Source organism: Mya arenaria, chromosome 9, assembly GCF_026914265.1.
Source record: "Mya arenaria isolate MELC-2E11 chromosome 9, ASM2691426v1".
NCBI classification, from domain to species: Eukaryota; Metazoa; Mollusca; class Bivalvia; order Myida; family Myidae; genus Mya; species Mya arenaria.
Genome location: NC_069130.1, coordinates 37,649,587 through 37,675,959, shown reverse-complemented (window position 1 = coordinate 37,675,959; position 26,373 = coordinate 37,649,587). Strand labels below are relative to the sequence as shown.

At 37.1% G+C, this 26,373-nt stretch overlaps 1 protein-coding gene and 1 long non-coding RNA gene across 3 annotated transcripts in view; one reads left to right on the top strand and one right to left on the bottom strand.

Annotated features, from left to right (window-relative positions):
* LOC128246728 (uncharacterized) overlaps positions 1–26,373 on the bottom strand; it is a 117,211-nt gene that overhangs the window by 20,381 nt on the left and 70,457 nt on the right. The window lies entirely within an intron of this gene.
* LOC128246724 (uncharacterized) lies at positions 208–18,590 on the top strand. 2 transcript variants are annotated; one of them, XM_052965108.1, is made up of 5 exons: positions 208–358; positions 9,857–10,442; positions 11,053–11,211; positions 13,821–13,878; positions 15,636–18,590. In XM_052965108.1, exons 2-5 carry the CDS (start codon positions 9,885–9,887, stop codon positions 17,933–17,935), a joined length of 3,075 nt encoding a protein of 1,024 aa, XP_052821068.1. In that variant the 5' UTR covers positions 208–358; positions 9,857–9,884; the 3' UTR covers positions 17,936–18,590. The 2 variants fall into 2 exon arrangements, with proteins under 2 accessions (XP_052821068.1, XP_052821067.1); XM_052965107.1 differs by lacking the exon at positions 208–358 and having other exon boundaries at positions 9,708–10,442.

Here is a 26,373-nt window from a genome sequence, read left to right as displayed (position 1 = left end):
TGATCGATTATAATCGAAAATTAATCGGAAAGCTTCAAAATCGGCGATAATCGATTGTAAATTATCATAATCGATTATCGCGGAATATCAAACAAATTTATCAAGGGAGTTTACTCAGTATTCATTTACGATTTTTTTTATCTTGCCGACATTTCTGCTCATTTTTCTTTGGGTACAATACGTAAGAACGGCAGACGACAATGACGATATGCTGTACAATTATCCGGGTGGAAAAGCAAAATCCAAAGTCAGGCTCTTTTTTGCATTTAGAAAAATCAAACCAGGACCTCCAACCAAAAAAAACCCTGACATAAGCAAGGCGTATTGTTGCCTTTGCAAAAAGGCTTACGCAAAAAAGGTAACTAGATCACAGGTGATGAGCAAGAAGAGATGTAGAATGAACCCATATCTCATTGATAAGACAATATTTCTAAACAAACATTTACTGGTAGATTCATACTGGTGACTTTGAAATTTCTGATGTATACATTTCAGTTTAATGTTTTTCTTTTTAACTTTAATATATGGGTGCTTTTCAAAATAATGAGGCAAAAATGTGACATAGGGGTTGAAAATTCAAACCCAGATTTCATGATTGTCACCTATTTTACATGAAAGTAAATACTTCAAATTACATGGAAATAACTTTGGGAAAGTATCAGGAAATACAAATAAAAAAAATATTTTGACCTTAAATCGAAATATTGCAAACATTTCTAACAATATGGGTGATCTATAAAAGTGTCTTATGACAAGAACCTAGCATAAATCAGATGCTTTTTCTGAATTTTATAATCAGTAATTGGTACCTGTGTGTAGTCATGTGCATAATAATTCAGCTGTTTAAGAAAAATAAAAAAATCAACACATTTTGTCTAAATTTGAAACCAAAAGTAATTTGTTACCTCACAAAGTTTTTGCTGTAATTAAAACAAGAATCAAATAAGGGAAAGATCTACATTTACTTCACCTTATGCGTCTTTATAGACCACATACCAAATATCAAGAATGTATTGTAATTTACAATTGCCAAATTTTTCATTTCAAAATTGAACTATTTTTCGGTGCACAGGGGACACATATTGAAAGCCAATATAATATGCATTTATATTCACTTTTATGTTAATAAAAACATTATTTGTGATCAACTTAAGACATTTCTGTGTATATGTTAGAGTGTATTCCTCAAAATTTCTTCAGTATCACATTTTTCACAACAATTTCCTCAAAATTCAACAGCATGTAATGATGCAAATGGAAAATAGTGGCTAAGGGAACAACTTACAGCAAACAGTCACATATATAACATTTATTACTTCAAATTGAGTCCAAAAATAAGAAAATATCATCAATGGTAATATAAAGTACTAGAATTTATACATGTTAAGTTCTTTGTTATGTAATGGAAAGGGTGCACAGGGGACAAATCATAATGCAAGTAATATTTTTGATAATGTAATTATTTTTGTAACTGAACTGTTCCTGGTAAACATTTTTACAATAAGAAAAACTGTACTTTCAGTAAAGCTTGAAACAATACTGTAAATGTTTGAAAGATTACATTAGAGCCTACAAAACTAAATTTCTAATCAATGGATAAAATATGTTCACAGAGTGGAATAAAGTTTTTGGTCTCAATGCCCCTGTTACCATTAAACACTTTTGTGAACATGTCTAAATTAAAAGATGCCTCTTTGTCTTTGGGATCCTACTCAATAGAATAGCATCTGTTTTATTAGGCATTATTCAAGAATTAAATTCAAGAAAATTCCCAACTTGTGGTTTCCACAAGGATTTAAGTTCACCTGACTTTGACATGGTTTTACTTTTGTCCATTTTTAGGCGCTCAAATTGCCAAAGACTTTTCTTGCAACTCCACATATTCTTAGCATTACTTGTGTATACTAGCTGCCTTTTTAATTTTTTCCTGATTTAGTTGGTGTGCCTACTTTTTTAATGACTAGGACTGACAGACTTCACCAATTGTGTAATTTTCTACAACATGATGATGACTTATTTTAAGACCTTCACTTTGGTTTACCAGACGGTTAATTGTGGAGGCCCATGCCATGGAATCCCTTTGAAGGGGTTATGTTTTGCATGTTGTGCTTTTTCTGAACTGATGCTGCTTCAACTGTGTGTGTTGAGCAATACCTGGCAAATTCTGCTCTTTTTCTCTGAGTATCTTGATCTCTGTCATACATTTTCTGCAACTTTTGATCTTTCCTAAGTCATTCTCTGCGCTTCCTAGACTTCATTGTTTTAATGTTTTCAACAGTCTTTTCTTCATTTGTTTTCATATTTTCTATGTGATCTCTATGGAAAAGGAAGCTTAACTACAAGCTTTTCCATTAGGGTACTTATTTCCTGTACAGAATTATAATCTGGTTTATGTGCTATCCATACAAAAAAGTCCCCTGTGCACTGAATTGAAGCATATAATGCCTTGCACATATAAAAGCATTACATGAATAATTTCAATTTGATTCAATGTTATTTAGTTGTTATGATAAAATCAAAATAGAATATTTAAACAAAATATGTTATCTTATGTGCCTCAATATTGAAACTGTATTTAAATTAATTTAATAAACCTTTAAAAGTAAACATTTAATGGCTTTATAATTAAATAATAAACAAACAGTATTTATAACACACTTACAATCAAGTTGCTAAACTATCAAGTGATGCCTAAATATAACATACACACTTCTCAGAGTGTGGAAATAGCACCATATTTGTCAGTTATGACATTTTATTGAACTGCTAAAACAGGGTGCACAGGGGACATTACTTTAAACCATGCCGATGCTTCACATCTCTGTATTTGAGAGGCTGAAAACTGTTTTTGCATTTGTTGTAACTGGGAAATACAGCAAAATATCATTTTATTGAAGAAATCATAGAAATCTGACGACTAACAACCGAAAAGGTGCACAGGGGACATTTTGGAGTAATAAGACATGCATCTGAGTTACAGACAAAATAATATATATATGAAATAATAAAACTATGTCATTTATATAAAGCTGACAGGTTAAAATTATTAAAATAACATAGTAATTTAATATAAATAGTGCTTAAATGGAATGGTAGTGTTCTCAATGTGAATTGAATATTCTATCTTCTTTTTTAAATGAATGGGGGTCCGCCATATGACATTAAAATTAGGTTAAGTTAATACATATTTTTTTATTTAAAGTATGTTTTTTAAAATGAGAAAGGGTTCAGTTACATAAAAAAACAATATCAAAATACTATATCATTCAGTTTCAAAAAATAAAACTCATTTGAATAAAGGTCTTCATGTAAAATGTCACACTTTTTTGGGTGCACAGGGGACAAATTTAGCAACATATTCTTACACAACTTTTTTGCTGATTGAGCCATCCATTTGAAACTCAACAATTTTCTTAACAAGATTGATTGGCCCATAATGTGTCTGAAAATACTTCCCAAATGTGAAAGGAATAAAAGTTAGGAGAGATAAAAGAAAAAGCCTCATTATTTTGAAAAGCACCCATATATTTTTTCTGTTTTATGTTTGTTAGTTCCCTGAAAAAAAAAATTTAAGTTCTATTCTTTGGTTTATACATTAAATTCAGCTTACAGAGCCTGAGAGGCGAAGTGATAACCATTACCTTCAAGTATGTCACTAGCAACCACTGCTCTATAATATCAGATTATAGCCGATGTCTAATCGGTTGATGGTCTCCGATTGTAACCGATAATCGATTGTAAAATTCAACCGATTGCCCATCACTAAATTAGTAACACATAATCATCAATTTGGTGTATGATTACATGGCTTTTTCTATAGTACCCAAGGGTCCAACTATCAGACCCATTCCCAAAGCAAAATATATAAGGTATTTTTCCCAATCTTCAGAAAAAAATACCAATTAAAGATTTTTTTATTTTTTTTAGAAAGTCTTTTTATCTGTATTGGTTCATTTGCAACATCCTAATAAGTCATGTCATGTAAAGTTTTTTTGATAATAGATCTTGGAAATCATTGATTTTCCTATCACATTCAGAGGTCAGTATGAAATATTATCTGTCATGATTGATTGCAATAGATATTTACAACCCAAGGATTGATATTTCAGCCATTTTGGGTCTTTTAAAGGGAAAATAAACTAATATTAAATCATTTCCTAATTCTCAGGAGACTACACAGCTTTTTCTTTTAACTGTAAAATTTCCCAATTTCGGCATTTTCATGACGCAAAATTTCCCAAAATGTCCAGGGTCTTTTTCCCAAAATGGCCAGAGAAAGCCCTGGATTATTTAGATATTAACAGTGACTCTGTGAGCTAAAAGGCTGTACTGTACCTTATTTTTAACACAATCACATTAATTATTCTAACATGTCATGTAGATAAGTAAAGAGGGATTCTTTATTTCCTCCGATATGAAGACACATGACACATGATAATCAGAACATATACAAAGAAACATACAGTCTTATAGAATAAAACTTTACGTAAATGTTATACAACAAACATATAAATCAGGTAAGAAGGATAACTATAAATACAATGAATAATACTGTATTATAACAATGCATCTACACATATACTGAAAAAAAAGTGAATGAAGCATAGTTTTATAATTTCATTTACCTTATCTGCTGATACCTGATACTACTATATATTATAGGCTGAGGCCTGCAAGGGAGTCGAACCTCCTACCCATAGATTGATAGTTAAGTGCGGTACCACTAGACCACGGATCAGCATCAATTTAATCATTCTCGTTCACCTGAGTGATGATGCTATGGGTTCCATGGATTGGATTTATCACGAGACGGGTGAGATTGGTCTAGTGGTATAGGTGTCCGCCTCTCATCCAAGAGGTTTTGGGTCTGATCCCCATCAGGGTGAGAGTGGTCTAGCGGTATAGGTGTCCGCCTCTGACCCAAGCGGTTGTGGGTTTGATCCCCACCGGGGTGAGAGTGGTCTAGTGGTTTAGGTGTCCGCCTCTCACCCAAGAGGTTCAATCCCCACCAGGGTGAGAGTGGTCTAGTGGTTTAGGTAACCGCCTCTCACCCAAGGGGTTCAATCCCCACCAGGGTGAGAGTGGTCTAGTGGTTTAGGTGTCTGCCTGAGCTCATCCAAGGGGTTCAATCCCCACCAGGGTGAGAGTGGTCTAGTGGTATAGGTGCCCGTCTCTCACCCAAGGGGTTCAATCCTCACCAGGGTGAGAGTGGTCTAGTGGTTTAGGTGCCCGCCTCTCACCCAATGGGGTTCAATCCTCACCAGGGTGAGAGTGGTCTAGTGGTTTTGGTGTCTGCCTTTCACCCAAGATGTTGGGGTTTAATCCCCATCAGGGTGAGAGTGGTCTAGTGGTTTTGGTGTCCGCCTCTCACCCAAGGGGTTCAATCCCCACCAGGGTGAGAGTGGTCTAGTGGTTTAGGTGTCTGCCTCTTACCCAAGATGTTGGGGTTTGATCCCCATCAGGGTGAGAGTGGTCTAGTGGTTTAGGTGTCCGCCTCTCATCCAAGGGGTTCAATCCCCATCAGGGTGAGAGTGGTCTAGTGGTATAGGTGTCCGCCTCTCATCCAAGAGGTTTTGGGTTTGATCCCCATCAGGGTGAGAGTGGTCTAGTGGTTAAGGTGCCCGCCTCTCACCCAAGGGGTTCAATCCCCACCAGGGGTACTTTCTCATGGCCTCTCAAAATGGACACAGTACTGGTTTCTGCCCAGGAAATGGACCCGGGAGTGATTCTATAAGCTTAACTTTCGTCACAATCGAGCTAAAATAAATTTGTATATACTCTGACTCATCGAACCTGCGATTGGAGGTCGAAATTATACAGTATTTTTAAAATCTGCAGTACATTCACTTAAGAAAATTAGCAGTCAGCTGTTATAGTAGCTGAACCAGTAGACAAAATATTCTCTCGAATACTAAGCTGTTTTAAAGCTGCACTCTCACAGCCCGTACAGAAATTCCAACTGTAATACAGCTGTAAAAGACCCGTAAATGAGGAGTAAAGTCACATTTACAGGTGTAAACCGCCTGGAAAATGAATTTGAGCACGAAAAGCATTGATATTTACAGGCGGAATTTCTCATTGTGCAGGCGGAATTTCTTATTTTACAGGTGTAAAAAAATCCGACTGAAAATTTTAACTTCGAATACTTTCATGACTGTAATTTACATCAGAGTGGTGCTATTTGGACCTGTAAAACAAATTACAGCTGTAAAATTGAACATAGAAATTTTATGAGCCTAATTCAGTGTAGAAAAAAAGTTAACTTTTTTCATACACTGCTGTTAATTTAAACTTAGGTGTTTTGTAGAGAATAACAGATGAAAGTGGAAAATGAGTTTAAAAATACTTTTATCTTTATAGCAGCAGTGCATTAGAATATCTTTTAGAAACTAATTATTTCACTGTAAAGTTAATATTTAAATTTAAAATATTCTGCAATTGAAACTCTTTTTAATATGACTTAAATTGAGAAAAAAAAAATTTAAATTCAGAATTAATTTTTCTCAAATAACACTGTTGGTGATTGAATAAATTATTGCATTCAACAAATCAATTTTGTTATATTTCTACTAAATGTAATTTCTTGGTAATATTCCTAAATATAATCATGATTTAATTTGTTATATTAAAAGTAGAAAATCCTAGTTTTATAGCAATGTACATCTACATCTTAATGAACAATAGGTAAAGTGCTGGTAAAGTGCTGAAACGTTTACCATTGTTATATGTTAAACAAAATTTTCTCTCCATGAGTCCAGGTATATCACACCCTGGGCTTATCAGTTCATTCAAAGGTCAGGCAATATAGCTTCCTGGAGAGTCTAAGCCAATCAGCATCAGGTTAACATTCATCTGTGCAGGAAATTCAAATGTATGGAGAAGATTCATGTAAACATGGTGGTTTCTTAAGCTTTCATATTTTGGATGGATAAACCTTTTTCCTAAGGTAAGAACACTTTCAACATGTACTTTTAATAAAATGACACAGTAAAAAGAACATAAATACAATATGGTTGTGATTAAGTATATAATGTTTCCGCAATTCTGGTAGCATTTAATCAAACATTGTCTGTGTTATGGTCTCTGAACCTCCATTAACACAATGTCTCACTGATTGCTTTGAAGCCTGGTGATTGTAATACAGGTGTGTAATTATATGAATACCTGCACTAGTTCTATAACTTATCAGTAAAAGCTGAATTTAACTTTATATATTAACTCTTATTGATATAATTTTCCAACTAAGCCATCTTTATTTATCATTGGTGATCATGTGGGTGTGTATGTATTTGCCTTATGATTTTATTTTATTACTATAGATGACCAATGTTGTGCCCAGTGTGACAAATATTAGGATCCCATGTGACCAGACAAGATATGATGGGAAGATTGGAAAGCTTAAGAACATGAAAGGCAGTCCCTGCTGCATGGTGGGTCGCTAAATCATCTGTTATTTCATTGAGTTTCAACTTTGAAACTTTATATTTTTATAAACCCATGTAGGCATGAAGTAGAAATATAAATGTTTTTATAACAATAACATTTCTAATTTAATAACATTTTTATTTATGTACTTAGCTATATATCATGGCAGTAAATGAGTAGTGATGAGGAATGATAGCATTGTTGTTGTTTGTGATTGCAGGTCAAACGCCTGGACCATAGTCATATTCTGATAGGCGGAGATCTTAAAAGAAAGGCCATCTTAAAAGAGAGGTGTGCTCTGCAGCAAGGACAGTGCATTCAACTGAAAAGTGGACCAACATTTTTTAACATTTATGCATTCTGTTTGACAATGATCTCGTCTGACATTTTCATTATCCAATGAGTTATGCCTCAATCCGCTGTGCTTAGGGGAATAAAAAGAGTTCAGAAAAACGTTTAAACCGTGTAGTGCCAATTATAAAAAGTGACTATAAGAAATGCCATTGATTTTGTTTGCTTATACAAATTTAGGATATTTAATTTCATTGTGTGAGCTCCTTTACCTTTTTAAGTTTTGCAATTCATTAAAGATTAATACTCTTGTTAAATGCATGCAAAAAATTGTAATGTTGTTGTTTTATTTGTGTTTTTTAATTATAGACAAGAATAAATGTTTTAACTGCATTATTGTAGCCCTGTTAATTCTACACCTGTAAATCTGAAATTACGCCTGTAAATTCTACACCTGTAAATCTAAAATTACGCCTGTAAATTCTGCACCTGTAATTCTCAAATTACGCCTGTAAATTCTGCACCTGTAAATCTCAAATTACACCTGTAAAATATTGCTGAGAATTACGCCTAATTTAAATATTTCGCGCAATTTTACAGGTCGTTTACGCCTGTATTACAGGTCTTTTACACCTGTAAATGAACTTTGATTAAAGGAATTCCAGCTGTAATTCTAGAATTACAGATGTAAAATCATGAAAAATCACAGGTCATTTACAGGTCTTTTACAGGTCTTTTACAGTTGGAAATTTCGTACAGGAGATTGAATGTTTTGTCAACTTTTTTATTCGTTGTCTTGAAATGAGCCAATATTTGCGAAAATGCATAAAAACCAGGTATATAAGACTGCTGACAAAAAATAGATCATAGAATTTTATATTTAAGTTCAAAAAATGATTTTTAATGCATTTTTCTTAAACTGTTAGTAACGGTTCATAAAACATTAATATAAAATTCTAGAATCTGATTTTTGTCAGCAATCTTAAATCATTGGTTTGCAGATATTTACGCAAAAAAAATGCTGTATCCAAGATAAAAAAAGAAGTTGTAAAAATGGTAAATCTGTGAGAGTGCAGCTTTAAGGGTTATGTCAGTATGTATTTGCCAAAATAAAGAGCTATGCGACTGCATCGCATTAAATTGATTATTTTGGTAAACAATATAATAACGGTGAACCATTACAAAGGTTATTACTTAAATACTTTTATGCTGTATATTATGTAATAATTTTAACCACAGGGGTTTCTCTCGAAAAAAATAATTCTTATATATATTAGAAACCCCTTTGATTTTAACCCCCTACCGATTTCACCGTAGGGGACATCCGTCCGAATATCACGCACATCATTTTATTTTATTGTTCGACAAATAGTGAAAATGTTACTTAGACTCGATCTTAACATATGTAACTAAAAAGTGTTTAAAAACTTGATATGTCGAACGCGCCAGACAAAAATGTGGTTGCCATGGCAACATAAAGAATCAATTTACTACACATGAAAAGGGTCCTATTATAACAGAAAAATGTCAGTCTCTTAACTGGATCTTTGCCCTGTATAATGAAGTATTAAAACTTATTTCATGTAATGTAATATGCGGACAGAGGGAAATAGGGATATTATGCAAGCCAATAATATTTTTAATTTACGTCGTGAAAAATGAGGTTGCTATTTCAACACTTTTTTAAAGCTGCACTCTCATAGATTGAACGTTTTGACAACTTTTAATTTTTTTATTGTTTTGGAACGAGCCAATTTATATGAAATGAATGGAAACCAGTGATATACGTCTACAACTGCTGACAAAAATCAGATCGCAAATTTTCATAGTTTAGTTAAAAAACTGACGTTTTATGCGTTTTTCTTAAACCGTTAGTAACTCTTTTAGCCATAAAATATCAATGTTTGATGGAAATATGAAAATCTGCATTCTGATCTTTTGTCAGCAGTCTTATACCACTAGTTTGCAGATATGTATGCAAAAAAATGGCTCATTCCAAGACAATAATAAATAAGTTGGCAAACAGTAACTTTGTGATAGTGCAGCTCTTATTTTAATGCTAGTAATTTCAATTTGTTTAAGAATCCGAAGGGGACTTTTGTAATGTAAGTAATACTCAGTGACTTGTTTCTTTTACCAGGTATTAAATAAGATCTAATGGCAAAACAATGGCCTCTTATAGACAATTATTAAAGGAGAAGGAAGCCCAGAACTGGGTAAAGGCCGCCCTCGCCCTCAACATCACCAAGGACGGATTAAAAGATTTTCTGGAGGACGTGCTGACATGCGTTCACCAGGACATCTATAGCACCGTTAGAACATCCAAGGGTCTTCCATCCGGGGCAGCATGTGCACATTGTTTCACAGAAAACGTGTTGAAATGCACCACTCCTAAGATATGCACAACAACTAAAAACTGCAAATTTCATAACGGTCCTTCAAAACAGTATGTTCCTTGTCCAGTCGGGATTTGTGAATGCGTCCGTGATGAAATAGTCAAACATCACAGGTTTTCGGGACCATCATGGAAGAATACGAACGCCGACAAATGGAGCACCATTCCCTGGGAGATAGGCAAGTGTTTCCTGCCTCCTGATGGCTACAAGACCGTGCCCTCCATCAAAGACAGTGACTTTAACGGAGTGATCAGCGTCATGATGAATTGCAAGGATTTCCAGAACAAACTGTCGTTTAACGTTGCGACACGGCACAATTTATTAACAGAGGTAAACATATTAATCACACTATGATCATATTATACGATTCCGTTGACTTTTTAAAGCTGCACTCTCACAGATTGACAGTTTTGACGTTTATTATATTTTTATCTCAAATTCAGCTGATTTCGCACATCAATACATTTAATTCAGTCATATAAGACAACTTACTTAAGAACTGCCGAGAAACTCATTTTTTGCTAATGCTTTTTTTCCATACAACATCTCACTGTATTATCATTATATCACTGGTTTCCAGACACTAACGCAAACATTGGCTTATTCCCAGACAAAATATAAAAAATGTTGTTTTAACGGTCAATTTGTGAGAATGCCGCTTTAAAGAATGTGCATTATTAATGCAGATTTTTTAGTATTATAAGTATATATATATATATATATGTATAAGTTCCCATGTATACTCATTTAAAACCATGGCAACCATTACAAATACACTATATAATTGATAATTTTGTACATTTGCGACTTATGACATAAACCACGGAGTCTTAACGTGCATGTGCATGTTTCTTCATATTAAATGCATTTCCATTTGGGCCATGTTCACCACAACAACAAGCTATGTTAGACAATACTTATTTCAAACATAACATTTAAGGTTCGGGACATTGGTCGACGCGTACGCCACTCCAATGACCAGAGGGTCATGGACACAGAACTAGTGGAGTTCCTGTTCAAGCTCCGCACCCTGCTGGAGGATAAGACTGAACTAGCAAACCGACCCAAGGCGCAACACGCCGTGGAACAGCTTAAGGAGGTACGAATTAAATGCAGTTAAAGAGTTAAATGATAGATGACAAAACTGAACTAGCATACCGACTCAAGGCATAGCACGCCGTGGAACAGCTTAAGAAGGTACGAATTTACATGATAGCGGACTAAACAGATTATACAGGTATGACTTTACAAGAAAGATGACAAAATTGAACTAGCATACCGTCCCTAGGCACGACACGCCGTGGAACAGACTAAACAGGTATGGCTTTACAAGATAGATGACGCAACTGAACTAGCATACCGACCCAAGGCACGACACGCCGTGGAACAGATTAAACAGGTATGACTTTACAAGAGAGATGACAAAATTGAACTAGCATACCGACCCAAGGCACGACACGCCGTGGAACAGATTAAACAGGTATGACTTTAAAAGAGAGAGATGACAAAATTGAACTAGCATACCGGCCCTAGGCACGACATGCCGTGGAACTTAAACAGGTTTGACTGTACGCGATAGATGACACAGCTGAACTAGCATACCGATGCAAGGCACCACACTCCGTGGAACAGATTTTAAAAACAGGTGTGACTTTACATGATAGATGACACAGCTGAACTAGCATACCGATGTAATTCACAACACGCCATAGAACAGGTATGAGAAAGGGTATGAGTTTACGTTTACTTTTATTGTATTAAATTCAGTCGACACATGTAGAAATACATATTAACTTGCTGGAAGAGTACTTTTAAATTATAACATGTGTACTATTTTTTGTGTAGTTCAGGCATGATTATTAAAAATAATTTTATTATGCACGGTGAAACTTCGCAGACGACTTGACTGCCAACTTCTGCGCATGTGTGCACCCGGAATTGACTTATTATGTTATGGGACACAATTAAACTAGCATACCCTAAGCTCAAAAAACCGTAGAAGTGCTTCACCAGGTATGAACTCGAGAGTGTGAGGCCGTGAAACAGCTGATAAAAGGTATGATTGCAGTGTCCTTTTTTGTATCAGATTCGATAAACTCGTGCAAAGATATGTGTGTACTCTTGTGTAAGAGGAGCGATTGCGAATTATATCGAGTGGACTACCTTTTGTGCGGATCAGGTATGCGTATATTGAATACAATTTAGAATAGTATGGTTTGACCTCGTCACCGGACTTAAGACCCTACGTGACCTTGTACCTTATCAGATCAACAGACATTAGTGTAGGTGGGGGCCCCTATTCGACCTTGCACTTAATTATATCAACGGACTTTACTGTTGGTGGGGTCACTATTTGATCCACTTAATTAGATCACCGGACTTAAGTGTAGGTAATTAAGGGCCTTATTTGATCCACTTAATTAGATCACCGGACTTTAGTGAAGGAGGGGTCATTATTTTACCTTGCACAATTAAACCAACGGACTTTAGTGAAGGTTGGGTCCCTATTTGACCATGCACCTAATTAGATTACCGGACTTTAGTGTAGATGGGGTCATTATTTTACCTTGCACAATTAAACCAACGGACTTTAGTGAAGGTTGGGCCCCTATTTGACCTTGCACCTAATTAGATCACCGGACTTTATTGAAGGCGGGGTCCCTATTTGACTCTCCACTTAATTAGATCAACAAACTTTAGTGTAGGTCGGGGCCCTATTTGATCCACCTAATTAGATCACCGGACTTTAGTGTAGGTGGGGCCCCTATTTGACCATGTACCTGATTAAATCTCCGGACGTTAGTGCAGGTGGGGTCCCTATTTCACATTGCACCTAATTAGATCACCGGAAGTTAGTGTATTATTATGGGGGTCCCTATTTGACCTTACATCTAATCAGATTACCGGACGTTTGTGTTGGTGGGGTCCCTATTTGACCTTGCACCTAATTAGATCACCGGACTATTGTGTTTGTGGGGGTCCCTATTTGACCTTGCACCTAAATAGATCACCGAACTTTAGTGTAGTTGGGGGTCTCTATTTGACCGTGCACCTCATTAGATCACCGGACTTTCGTGAAGGTGAGGGTCTCTATTTGACTGTGCACCTAAAATGGTCACCGAACTTCAGAGTAGGTTGGGGCCCCTATTTGACCTTGCACCTAAAAAAATCACTGAACTTTAGTGTAGGTGGAGTCCCTGTTTGACCGTGCACCTAATAAGATCACCGGACTTTAGTGTAGGTGGGATACCTTTTTGACTTTGCACTTAATTGAATCACCAATTAATTGACCATGTACCTAATTACTAGTAGATCACCGGAATTTAGTGATGGTCGGGGACCCTATTTGACCTTGCATCTAATTAGATCAACGGTCTTAAGTGTAGGTGGGAGTCCCTATTTGACCTTATTAGAAGCGAGGCAAAACCAAGGTTGCTTACCGATGGGTCACGAACCTTCCCACGTCTTAAACGTACTAAAGCGAATTTTTTAAGTCGTGGCATCAACATACAAGTCATTTGAACGAGTAATTTAGTCGTGATCACGAGATAAAAATAGTTTTATTTGCACATGTCATCTCTATTACATAGTACATAGGAAATCTAATATAGTCAAATTATTTTCCGTTAAAATTCTGTCTGTATATTATTTTATAACATAGTCTTTGAATTATGGGATGCTTTATGTCTTGATCTGTTTTGTTGACAGCTGCAAACAGACGATTTCAAGATCATTGCTGAGAAAGAAGGGGAGATGTTGAAGGAAGGTAAGAGACGCTTTTTGATCAAAGTGATGTATATGAATATTGATGAAACTGTGTGTAGAGTAGCTAGCTTGGGTCTGCTTATGAGAAGTAGGGTGTTGGTCACTGTTTATAAAAAAGAAACATGGCCTTCGCCCAATAACTTTCATTAAGAATGAAAGATAGTGTTGAAACTTTGTATGTACTCATACATCTTCAAACTCATACCACCACTTCAATTCTGCTGCCTATCTTGTTACCAAGCGTCTTGTGGTAATGCTGCTTCTTATCTTCTGTACTAAGCATCTTGTGATAATGCTGCTTCTTATCTTCTGTACCAAGCGTCTTGTAATAATGCTGCTTCTTATCTTCTGTACCAAGCGTCTTGTGATAATGCTGCTTCTTATCTTCTGTACCAAGCGTCTTGTGATAATGCTGCTTCTTATCTTCTGTACCAAGCGTCTTGTGATAATGCTGCTTCTTATCTTCTGTACCAAGCGTCTTGTGATAATGCTGCTTCTTATCTTCTGTACCAAGCGTCTCGTGATAATGCTGCTACTTATATTCTGTACTAAGCGTCTCGTGATAATTCTGCTTCTTATATTCTGTTCCAAGTGTCTTGTGATAATCTAGCACACCGAAAAGGTATTTTTGGTGATTTCAGCCATGCTGGAAAATTCCATCTGGCACCTCCATGCCAGAAGAGTCACGCGCTCTGACATACGACTTTAAATTTCTTTTATAATACACTTAATTTAATCATAATTATGATTTAACAATATATGAGTTGTTCCATCATCATTGACTTTATGCACCTGTCAAATGTAACCACGGCCCCTCCAGGTCCGGGGAAGAGCTGGGACTTTGACTTTCGGTCTAGCCAAGACAGGGTAAAACCCCGTCCTGCGGGGACGAACTGATGGTCAAATCCCCGCCAAATGCTCCCGCGCCCCAGAGACCATGCCCCAATTTCTCGAAACTTCTTAAGCTTAACAGGCTTAAGTCGCTTATTTCAATTAGCCAAAATACATACTTTAATTGAGTTTTGATAAATGAAAAATGGTTTAATGTAATTAACATATAGATAATTCCTATCTAAAGTATAAAAACTTTCAAAGAAGTAAATATCATACAAATTAATTAAAAACAAAAATAGTGAGTTTAGCTTAATCCTGTTATAAGGGACTTAAGAAGTTTCGAGAAATTGGGGCCATAAGTTAGGCACATTCCCCGCTATATTTGGCGCAAATTATACATACAAAACCACCGCATTCACTCGGCACTTCGGGGCCACCAGGATGGTAAAAACACGGCCCAATTCACCGGCTATCCCCGGTATACCCCCGGACCTTGGGGGCCGTGGTTACAATTGACTGGTGCATTAAAATAATATATCTTAAAACAAAACAAAAAAAACTTTGAAGACGTGATACTGTAGGAACTTCTTGGCGAATGACGTAATAAAAACACTGCGCGTCATGACGTCATTATCGCACGCGCTTTTTGGTGAAATGTACAAAAATACGCCTTTTTATGTCTTTTCTTCATAAAAGAATGTAATTAACGGTATGCTAGGAATCCGTGTCGGATAGAAAAATCCGACCCTCGGGCACGCTGCGTAGACGATAACTTGGCAAGCCTCGTTACCTGGCAACGCACGTGCCCTCAGGTCGGATTTTACAATCCGGAAAATGAAGTGTTCACCAAGTGTTTTGTGATAATGCATACGTATATGTTCGTAACTTTTTTATTTTTAATGTTTTATTTTTCCATTACTACAGGACTACGACTACGTTTGGCAAACCATTACCGAACCACTTTGGCCGACATGCCGATATCTCCCATTCTTGGAGATAAGAACGCCAAACTCAACAAATTCTACGTGTTACCGAAAATTGTGGAGAAAGATCATAGAAAAATCGGCAAAATTGACAAGGAAGAAAGCGGACAAAATGTTGTAAAATTTTCAGATGTTTTCTTTAAAGAAGATCAGTTGCTCAGAAACGTTTTCCTCGTTGGTGAACCGGGCAATGGCAAATCCACATTCTCCGTAATGTGTGCCCTGGAATGGACTCACCAGTATTTACCAGCGGAGGAAAACGTCGGTATTAAAACAAGCTTCGCCGACCCAGAATTCTTCAAAGAGTTTGCATTTTTGTTTCGTGTCACCCTACGAGATTCAGGTAAAACGTGTGATCTAGCACAAATGATCAAGGATCAACTTATACGTAAAATCTATCACGAGAAGGATGCCGATGATGGCTTCCGGCTTTTGCAGACGGTGCTGGAAAGTGAAAAATGTTTAATCGTAGCTGACGGCCTCGACGAATGGACCCATCCGGAAAACGTAAACTGTACCTGCACAACTGAGGAAAAAGTCACCCCTTTCCGAAATTCGGCCAACAAGGCCACACTCCTCACGACAACGCGTCCTTGGCGACTGTCACAGTTTAGAGTGCAGGATTCAAAGATCGACAAATATCTTGAAATAGAAGGAGCAGCAGACACAGAGCAACTCGTGGAAAATATCATCAACATTCTTAATGAGGGAAATAAGGATGAACGGACACCAGAGGATTTCATGGAAATGGTGTCAGCGAAGGGTCTTAAAGGATTATTGTCAGCACCTATCAGTATCACCCAGCTCGTGTGCCTGTGGTTCGAGGGCAAATCGTTAACCGATTCAAAGTGTGACATTTATGCTGGCGTGATAAACATGCTATCATGTAGACTTAGTTATATGCAAAGAAATCATAAAATTCCGAAAATTGAACTGCCATCCGTATTAAAGGAACATGAATGCTTCATGCAAAATCCCATGGTTTACCTTGCGCTGGCAAAGTTAGCATACACAACTTTGTATTCAGAGTGCAGAGATTCGTCTGTTGTTTTCAGCGACAAAACAGTCAACGCTTTGTTAAGCAGGGAGCAGGTTGAATTTGCATTAAAGTCAGGCTTACTCACGGAGAAGAAATCCAACTCATTGATCAGGAGATCATCTCACTTTTCGTTCTTTCATAAAACGCTTCAAGAGTTTTTAGCGGCTCTTCATTTATGTTTAAATGAAAACGACTACAGTCAGCTATCAAACAAGTACGAACAAGATAATAAGGAAAATATCTTGGGAGATGTTTCTCAGACATTTATTTTCATATGTGGAATGAAGCCCGAGCTCGGTGTACAAATGTCTTCATGGATCAATAGTTCTAGACCACCATACCCACCATCATTCTACAGTACAGAGGCTGAACTACTTCAGCCCCTGATTCTCTCCGGACACCGTGAAGCCAGGGCGAACAACTATGGTGACATACCGCTCTATCTCGCACACTTCTTTATTCATAGTAACGAGGATGTCGTAGTGTTAAAAAAGCTGATGATGATAAACAAGGAACGTATTCAGTCACTAGACATCCGGGGATGCAATGATCAAATTAATGGGGAAGAGCTGCAGGAGGTGATCACATCCTCCTCCGACTCCCTCAAAGCAGTGACACTGGTGTTCCGTGATGGGGAGTATGACCTGTCCCAGTGTCACAGGCTGGAAGATCTGTGTATAGCGGGAGACAATACAACACGTGTGCAGGTTGATCCAACAAATATTACAACATGTTACTTGGATAGTGTATCATCGAATGTTGAAATGTACATATTTAGATTATTTAAACACGATCAAAGGTGGAGTAAACTACAACATGTTAGGTTAGAGAGCGTTAAGAATGTCCAGTTACTTGTGGATACACTACCAAGTCTCCCTCCGTTACAACGCCTTGACATAGTGGATACAGATCTAGGTGAGCTCCACCTCCTCCCTCCAGCCTCCATCACCGATATTACACTTCTGCGTGTGACAATGACAGCGGAGGCGGTGCGGAGTCTGATAGAGACGATGAAGAACATACCACACACCATTACATGCGACATGTGGGACTGCAGGGTGAAACCTGCCAGTGAGATGAAAGACATCCGAGAACATATGAACAGTTCGCCGTCATTCAAGGTTCTCAAGTTTAACTATACGAGTGTAGGGCCTTTTGACGATACGAGTGTATGGCTTGATTTCAAATTCACCAAAATGTGAACAATAAGTTGAATGTTAGCATCGATTATGGGAATTCATGTTTGATGAAAAACAGTGAAACAATCAATGGGGAAGTGTCATTCTATTTATAGAAATATATGTTACTTTTCCCGAAACTAATTATCACCACTTTCTGTGTATTCAGTTAATTTGATTTATGTTGTGTATTTACATGCATCCAAAAATAGATTTAACTGTACACAGCAATGTCGTTGTGGCAGACGTTATTAAATATATCTGATGGGGATGAAAACTTTCTTTTTTAATTATAACACAACAGTCCGTAATCAACACGTGCAATAGTCGGTTTAACTTGGACATTTTTTAAAAGAATCTCTTAATATTAAAAGCAACTCATTTCCTAGTTTAAAGCGATATCATTTGATAAATGTTACGTATTTACTTCGCTTAAATGGATTATGAATTAATGGGTTATATTTAGTTTTTTCTTTATTTACAATGGCATCCTTGCTCAGCTGTATTTCATATTCTGTATTAGAGGAGTATACCAATAACACGTTGACTTTTTATGTTTATAATTGATTACATAAATTAAACATTATTATGAAATCTACAAAATGATATTATGTATCAACAAATACTACAAAAGAAATAACCAAACATTGAGTAGATTTAGTTACCTAAATAATAGCTAGAATATATAATTGCCTATTATTTAACATATCACACAATTTGATTATAATTGAAGAATATATGATTAAACGTTGAAAGTATTATTTGATTTGTATTTAATACAATGAGGGTGAGGATGTGTTAGAATGATGATGATGATTGTGGTGATGGCGGTGGTGGTAACGATTACGATGATGATGATGATGATGATGATGATGATGACGGTGGTGGTTGTGGTGGTTAATACGATAAGGATGAAAATGTGTTAGAATGATGAGTATACGTATGATGATGTTGACTACAACCACGACGCCGACGACGATGATGATGATGATGATGATGAAGAAGTTGGTGATGATGATGATGATGATGATTGTGGTGGTTGTGGTTGAGACGATGTCGACGACGTCGATGATGATGGCGGTAGCCGTGGTAACGACGGCGACAATGATGATGATGATGATGATGGTGATGGTTGTGGTGGTTAATACGATGAATATGAAAATGTGTTAGAATGATGAGTATAAGTATTATAATGATGACAACAACCACGACGTCGATGATGATGATGATGATGGTGGTGGTGGTGGTTTAGCTTGAGACGATGAATATGATGGTGGAAGCCATGGTAACGACGGCGATGGTGATGATGATGATGATGATGATAAAGTGAACTTAATATATTGAGTGGGTTTATTCGCAGTCCAGGAGGAAAAGTAAGCTATTTGCACGATCTGCCGTGAACAAATAATATTTGGCCTCATCGCACATTCGCAAATCCTTACTAATAAACAGATGTAAATAAAAACGCTACAATGATTTAATTAAGGCTGTATTTAATAACCAAACCACAAATGAATAATATATGAAACAACAATCCTGTGGAAATCAAATTATGCAGAAAGTCGCAAATTAATCATAATGCTGTCAGGTGAAATTTAATTTAAATTGATTGCCGCCACCCAAACGTATGCAATATGCAGTTACGTGCGTTGCGTTCATGGCGCCGCCTGTATAAACGCAGCCCCTTGTCAGCATTGGTTATATTAAATCGTGATACATCACTTAATATCACGAAACGCCATCGACGAGCACGATTGTCGACCGTCCCCTGACGACAAACTTGACGGTGACGCCACGTGAGAATCATGTCACGATAGGTCTCATGCAGCGTATGCCCCGCTCTTATAAGCCGATTTCTCACTGTATGGCGGTTGTAATGTCGTATGCGGACGGCATCTGCGTCGTTACGTATTTTCAACCTTTGTGCCGTTACTGAACATCGATCGTTCAAGATATTCAAATTCCTTTTTTTTAGAGCTATGCCCGTTCTTAGAAATACAAACACAGTTGTTGGCGTTCGCCGTGCATCGTTTTTGTTGCGCCGCTCTTGTTGGGTAAATGTTATACATTGGTAGGGATACCTAACAGATAATCTGATGTATAAAAACCAGAGATCAAATATTCAAAAGACACTATATAATACATTTGCAAGAAGAGGAGAATTCCAAATTGTCAAAATCTTAATATTGAATTTTGAGTACAACGCATTGAATCTTACTTACTGCAGATATCCCATCGCTTACGACACTTTATACATGTATATTTATATGTAGCTTTCGCAGTGATGGCGTATTTTTCCAATTTTAAATTTACTGGGTTGGTCTTCCCCGTTAATACCAGTTATTTTAAAAATAGTGTTGACAGTCGAAACCCATTGACTCGAACTCGCTTGGCTCGACTTCCACGTTGGCTTGAACTGTAGTTAAAGGACCGATGTTTTTTACTTAATGTAAAATGACGTTTAACCCGACTAAAGGATGGAATAAATGTTACTACAAAGCACAACACCGTCATAAGGGACATTCAGAAAACTGAATCGTCCTATGACGTAACATATATTCTTGCCTTATTGTCAGACTGACGGGCATGTACCCTTGACAATGCGCACTTTTAGCATGTACGTGAAGTAAGCGGCCATGCGTCCTAGCGGCCTAGCGGCGTGAAGTTATCGGCCTAGCGGCGTGAAGTTAGCGGCCTAGCAACTTGAAGTTAGCGGCCTGGCGGCCTAGCGGCGTGAAGTTGGCGGCCTAGCGGCCTAAAATTGAATCCTATTTCAAAGCATGTTTACATGCATTCTCTCTTAAAACAATGACATAGTACATGTATCTGTTTTTATGCACAAATTAACACATAGAAGCTATTATCAACATTTTTTTTAATGTCGATAAAGTAGTTAGCTATTTTAAAGCATTAAACATGCCTGTTCTTCGAAACCAATGATATATTTACTGTTTTATGCACAAATAATCACTCTAAAGCAACTAACTTTTTCAAAATAGTCGATCAAGCAGTTCACCCGCCTAGCGGCCTAAAATTGGTTTCTAATATAAACCATTTATACATGCCTTTCCTTCTCTAAAAAATGACAAAGTAAAGGTTTCTATCACAAATCACCATCAAGTCTGCATTTCGCCCAAAACTCGACAAAGCTGCCTAAAAATCCATTAAAGCGAATATCAGCATTTTTATTTGTTGTATTTAGCAAAATTGTTAAACCATAGATTAATCATTGTTTTGGAAGAAAACGCATGTATACATACCATTTTAGGCTGCTGAACTTCACGCCGCTAGGCCGCTGAAGTGCTCGATCAACAATTAAAAAAAAGGTTTACAATTGCTTAAGAGTGATAATTTGGGCATAAACACAGACAATATATAAAAAAATAGAAGAAGAGGCATGTTCACATGCTTTGAAAAGCTGACTGCTAGTTCGACTTTTTAAAAAAAAACATGTTGATAATCGCCTCAGAGTAATCGTGAGTGCTTATTACTCAGTTAATATTTCTTTGTTTTATAAGAAAATAGATATCATTTTAGGCCGCTAGGCCGATAACTACATACTTTCTACGTCACTAATAATAGGGTCATCACGGACTTCTTTCTTTCATTGATTGTGTTTTAATGCACTAGCCATTTGAACACTCTAAGGGTTTATTTTCAACTTCCATTTTGGCTCAACTTGCATGCCAACTTTTCCCATATTTTCTTAAAAATGACAGTAATATGCAACGCCCTAATCTTAATCATCACCATAATCAACAACATCATCACAACCACTATGATCATGACCACAATCACAACCACTACCACCATCATCATCCCCACAACCATCACCATCATCATCATCATCATCATCACAACCACCATCATCATCTCCACAATCACAACCACCACCATCATCTCCATAACACAACCACCACCATCATCATCATCCCCACCATCATCATTATTACCAACGCCAGCATCATCATAACTATCATAATTATTATCATCATCATCATCATCATCTCGATCATCATCATCATCATCATCATCATCATCATCATCATCATCATCATCATCATCATCATCATCAACGTCATCACCATCGTTTTTGTTGAAATATTTTTTAGCTTCATAATAAAAGGTTAGGTTAATCCTCTTTATGTGGCAAAAAGTCAAAGTTGCACCCCATATACGCAATTTCTGCTTTATGCGTTGAGCGTCGCCGCATAAACGTTTAAGCGTTGAAAATCACCTCATAAACGAAAACAACACGTTTATTCCATCGAAGTTTTCTATCTGGAACAGAAACTCATAATTGGTATTTTTTCTAGCACATCTTAAAAAGCGCATTTTGGTACATTTTACCCAAAAAGCGCGTGCGAAGATGTTTACTGACATCATGGCGCGCAGTATTTTTTTATTCACTGCTTACGTCAATAAGTCCCGTCAGTTTCACGTCTTTTAAGGATTATTTTGTTTTGTTTTCAATAAATATTTTTTGAAAAGTTCATGTTAATGAACCTCATCTATTGATATATCATATTAATGGTTACATAAAGTGTGTAATAAAATAAATTAACAATATTACGTCAAAGCGCGTGACTCATCTGGCATTGGGGGGGGGGCATATGGCTGAATTCACCGGAAATGCCTAGCCTTATTTCTTTTATTATATGGTCGATAGAAAGTAAATCATGCCATTTCAAAACAGCGCAATCAGAAATAAAAGTATGCAATACCTTTAATTACAATTGAAAATAAATAATCGTAAAACCGATTTTAGAGGAACTATTTGACGTCAATAGTGATTTAAAATTACTGCGCTTTTTGATGTCAGTACCCAACGTCGCACGCGCTTTTTGTGAAATGTTCAAAAGGGCTTTTTCTACGTCATTTTTTCCACAAATTCATAATTTTAGATATGCAAGGAAAATATCAATTATGTAATTTCGGTCCGGATCGAAAAATCCGACACTCGGTCACGCTGCGTGGCCAGTAACTCTTTTTTTATCATTTATTTTTCAACATATATCATATTTACATAATGCATAAAGAATATATATATATATGTGCCTAAACATTTCCATGTTGTGTAGAAAGGCATTCTTTATAGCTCACACACTCGCACACACATATGCACACACACGCACAGACACGCACACACGCGCGCACGCGCACACACGCGCGCACACACGCACACACGCGCGCACACCCGCGCACACGCGCGCACACACACACGCACACACACACGGGCACACACACGCACACACATGTCATGTCAACAACGAAGCGTGGTGTGGGCTTCAACGAATCCTGGAAACGCCCCATCTACAAGTCAAAAAGACGGATAGATATCTTACAGTAAGGGTGTTCTAATACGCCAGCGGATCCATGGGGTGGCCGGGGCAACCGGCGCCCCCTCACTGTATCGTCGAAGATTACTTTATATTTCAAAGAAGAAAAGGGTAATAAAATGCGCCCATATTTTCTGACTAAAAATTGTTAATTGTACACTATTAATACAATTATATCGAATTTATTAAATCACTATCTTGTTAATGATTTTCCATAATTCTTTACCAGCTCAAGATGCGAAGGTGACCACAAGGGGCTTGTCATTTGCCGTCACCCTAGACGGGCCAACCTTAAACCAGTCCGCCTCTCTCATAAAAGACACCAGGGCCGTATTCATAATGCGTCTTAGGAGAAAATTTCAACTTCGTGAAAAGAATCTTCGTTTGAAGAGGGAGAACACTATATATATATTTCATTTTAGGCATAACTTGTATGTAATATTCAATACAGGTGAGCTATAACGCCGAAGAAAAGGAGCTAATGGTCACCATTATGCGGGATGACTTCCTTGACGAGAGGAGGACAAAGGCAAGAAGGTTCAGAACAGAAAACTGGCCGTGGACGCTAATAAGCTGGAAAGCAAAGAGGCGATTGGGTGTTCTTCCGCCCCACCTGACAGCGCCGCGAACACCGATATGAAGGTCTCATATTTGTATGCCCCCGAAGGTGGGCATATTAAAATCGCACCGTCCGTCCGTCCGTCCGTCCGTCCGTGTGTCCGATAACTCGTGTCCGGGCTGTAACTTTCCCTTGAATGGATATATTTTAATTTTATATTTATATTTTCCACTAGCAGTTAAACGTTTTCGCTTGTTTACAGTGCTGTCGTCTTGGCATTTCTCAACCAAGGCCCTTATCGCTTCAAAAAGAAGATTGTCTATGCGTTAATGGAAGTAATGCGACATTCAACTCAATATTTTCTTATTTATTTTTCATTTATGGCGATGGCTTAATGTGTTACCTCATCGGTTTCTGAATCAGTGGGTCTAAGATTCGATCCCCTGACATGTGACGGTTCGTCAATTATTAGCATTGGTCATCAACTGGGATTGGTAAAATTGGTAAAAAAGCTCATATGTACGAGATTGATTGACATTTTAGTGTAACTCAGGAGAATTGCGAGCTGTACCAGTATTGATAAAATATTATAACTGATGTGTTGTCAGGGCAATGACAATTACAAAATGAGGCGAGGAAGCGGGATTTAGTTTTCAAAACTGTACCAATTGCGCGCTTTAATTATGTGAAAATGGTACACATATTTTACAGGGTCCAATAGGTAGTTTTATCGTTGCTCTAAAGAAATGTTATTTCTTGCAAACACTCCCTTACCCAAAATCATCGTTTTAAGGAAAGGTTTTTTCTTGACCTTAGTTCAAAACATTTTTAACACCAGCGATATCATCAAGTTTAAAAGTAATTGAAGCCTCAGTATAAAGTAATGTCAATCTCAGTTCAATGTAATTACAGTCTCAATATGAATAAATAAAAGTTTCGGTAGAATGGTAAAACAGTGTCGGTTTAAGGTTATTACAGTGTCGGTATAAAGTAATTGCGGTCTCTGTATGAAGTAATTGGTGCATCCAAATAAATTGCCACAGGCATGGTATGAAGTAATTGCAGTCTCAATATGAAGTAATTGCAGTCTCGATATGAAGTAATTGCAGTCTCCATATGAAGTAATTGCAGTCTCGATATGAAGTAATTGCAGTCTCGATATGAATTAATTGCAGTCTCGATATGAAGTAACTGCAGTCTCCATATGAATTAACTGCAGTCTCCATACGAAGTAACTGAAGTCTCTATATGAATTAACTGTAGTCTCGATATGAAGTAACTGCAGTCTCCATACGAAGTAACTGCAGTCTCGATATGAATTAACTGCAGTCTCCATATGAAGTAACTGCAGTCTCGATAAGAAGTAACTGCAGTCTCCATATGAATTAATTGCAGTCTCGATATGAATTAACTGCAGTCTCCATATGAATTAACTGCAGTCTCCATATGAAGTAACTGCAGTCTCGATATGAATTAACTGCAGTCTCCATACGAAGTAACTGCAGTCTCTATATGAATTAATTGCAGTCTCGATATGAAGTAACTGCAGTCTCCATATGAATTAATTGCAGTCTCCATATGAATTAACTGCAGTCTCCATATGAATTAATTGCAGTCTCGATATGAATTAATTGCAGTCTCCATATGAATTAACTGCAGTCTCCATATGAAGTAACTGCAGTCTCGATATGAAGTAACTGCAGTCTCGATATGAATTAACTGCAGTCTCCATATGAATTAACTGCAGTCTCCATATGAATTAACTGCAGTCTCCATATGAAGTAACTGCAGTCTCGATATGAATTAACTGCAGTCTCCATATGAAGTAACTGCAGTCTCGATATGAAGTAACTGCAGTCTCGATATGAAGTAACTGCAGTCTCCATATGAATTAATTGCAGTCTCCATATGAATTAACTGCAGTCTCCATATGAATTAATTGCAGTCTCGATATGAAGTAACTGCAGTCTCGATATGAAGTAACTGCAGTCTCCATACGAAGTAACTGCAGTCTCCATATGAATTAACTGCAGTCTCCATATGAATTAACTGCAGTCTCCATATGAATTAATTGCAGTCTCGATATGAATTAATTGCAGTCTCCATATGAATTAACTGCAGTCTCCATATGAAGTAACTGCAGTCTCGATATGAAGTAACTGCAGTCTCGATATGAATTAACTGCAGTCTCCATATGAATTAACTGCAGTCTCCATATGAATTAACTGCCGTCTCCATATGAAGTAACTGCAGTCTCGATATGAATTAACTGCAGTCTCCATATGAAGTAACTGCAGTCTCGATATGAAGTAACTGCAGTCTCGATATGAAGTAACTGCAGTCTCCATATGAATTAATTGCAGTCTCCATATGAATTAACTGCAGTCTCCATATGAATTAATTGCAGTCTCGATATGAAGTAACTGCAGTCTCGATATGAAGTATCTGCAGTCTCCATACGAAGTAACTGCAGTCTCCATATGAATTAACTGCAGTCTCCATATGAATTAACTGCAGTCTCCATACGAAGTAACTGCAGTCTCGATATGAATTAACTGCAGTCT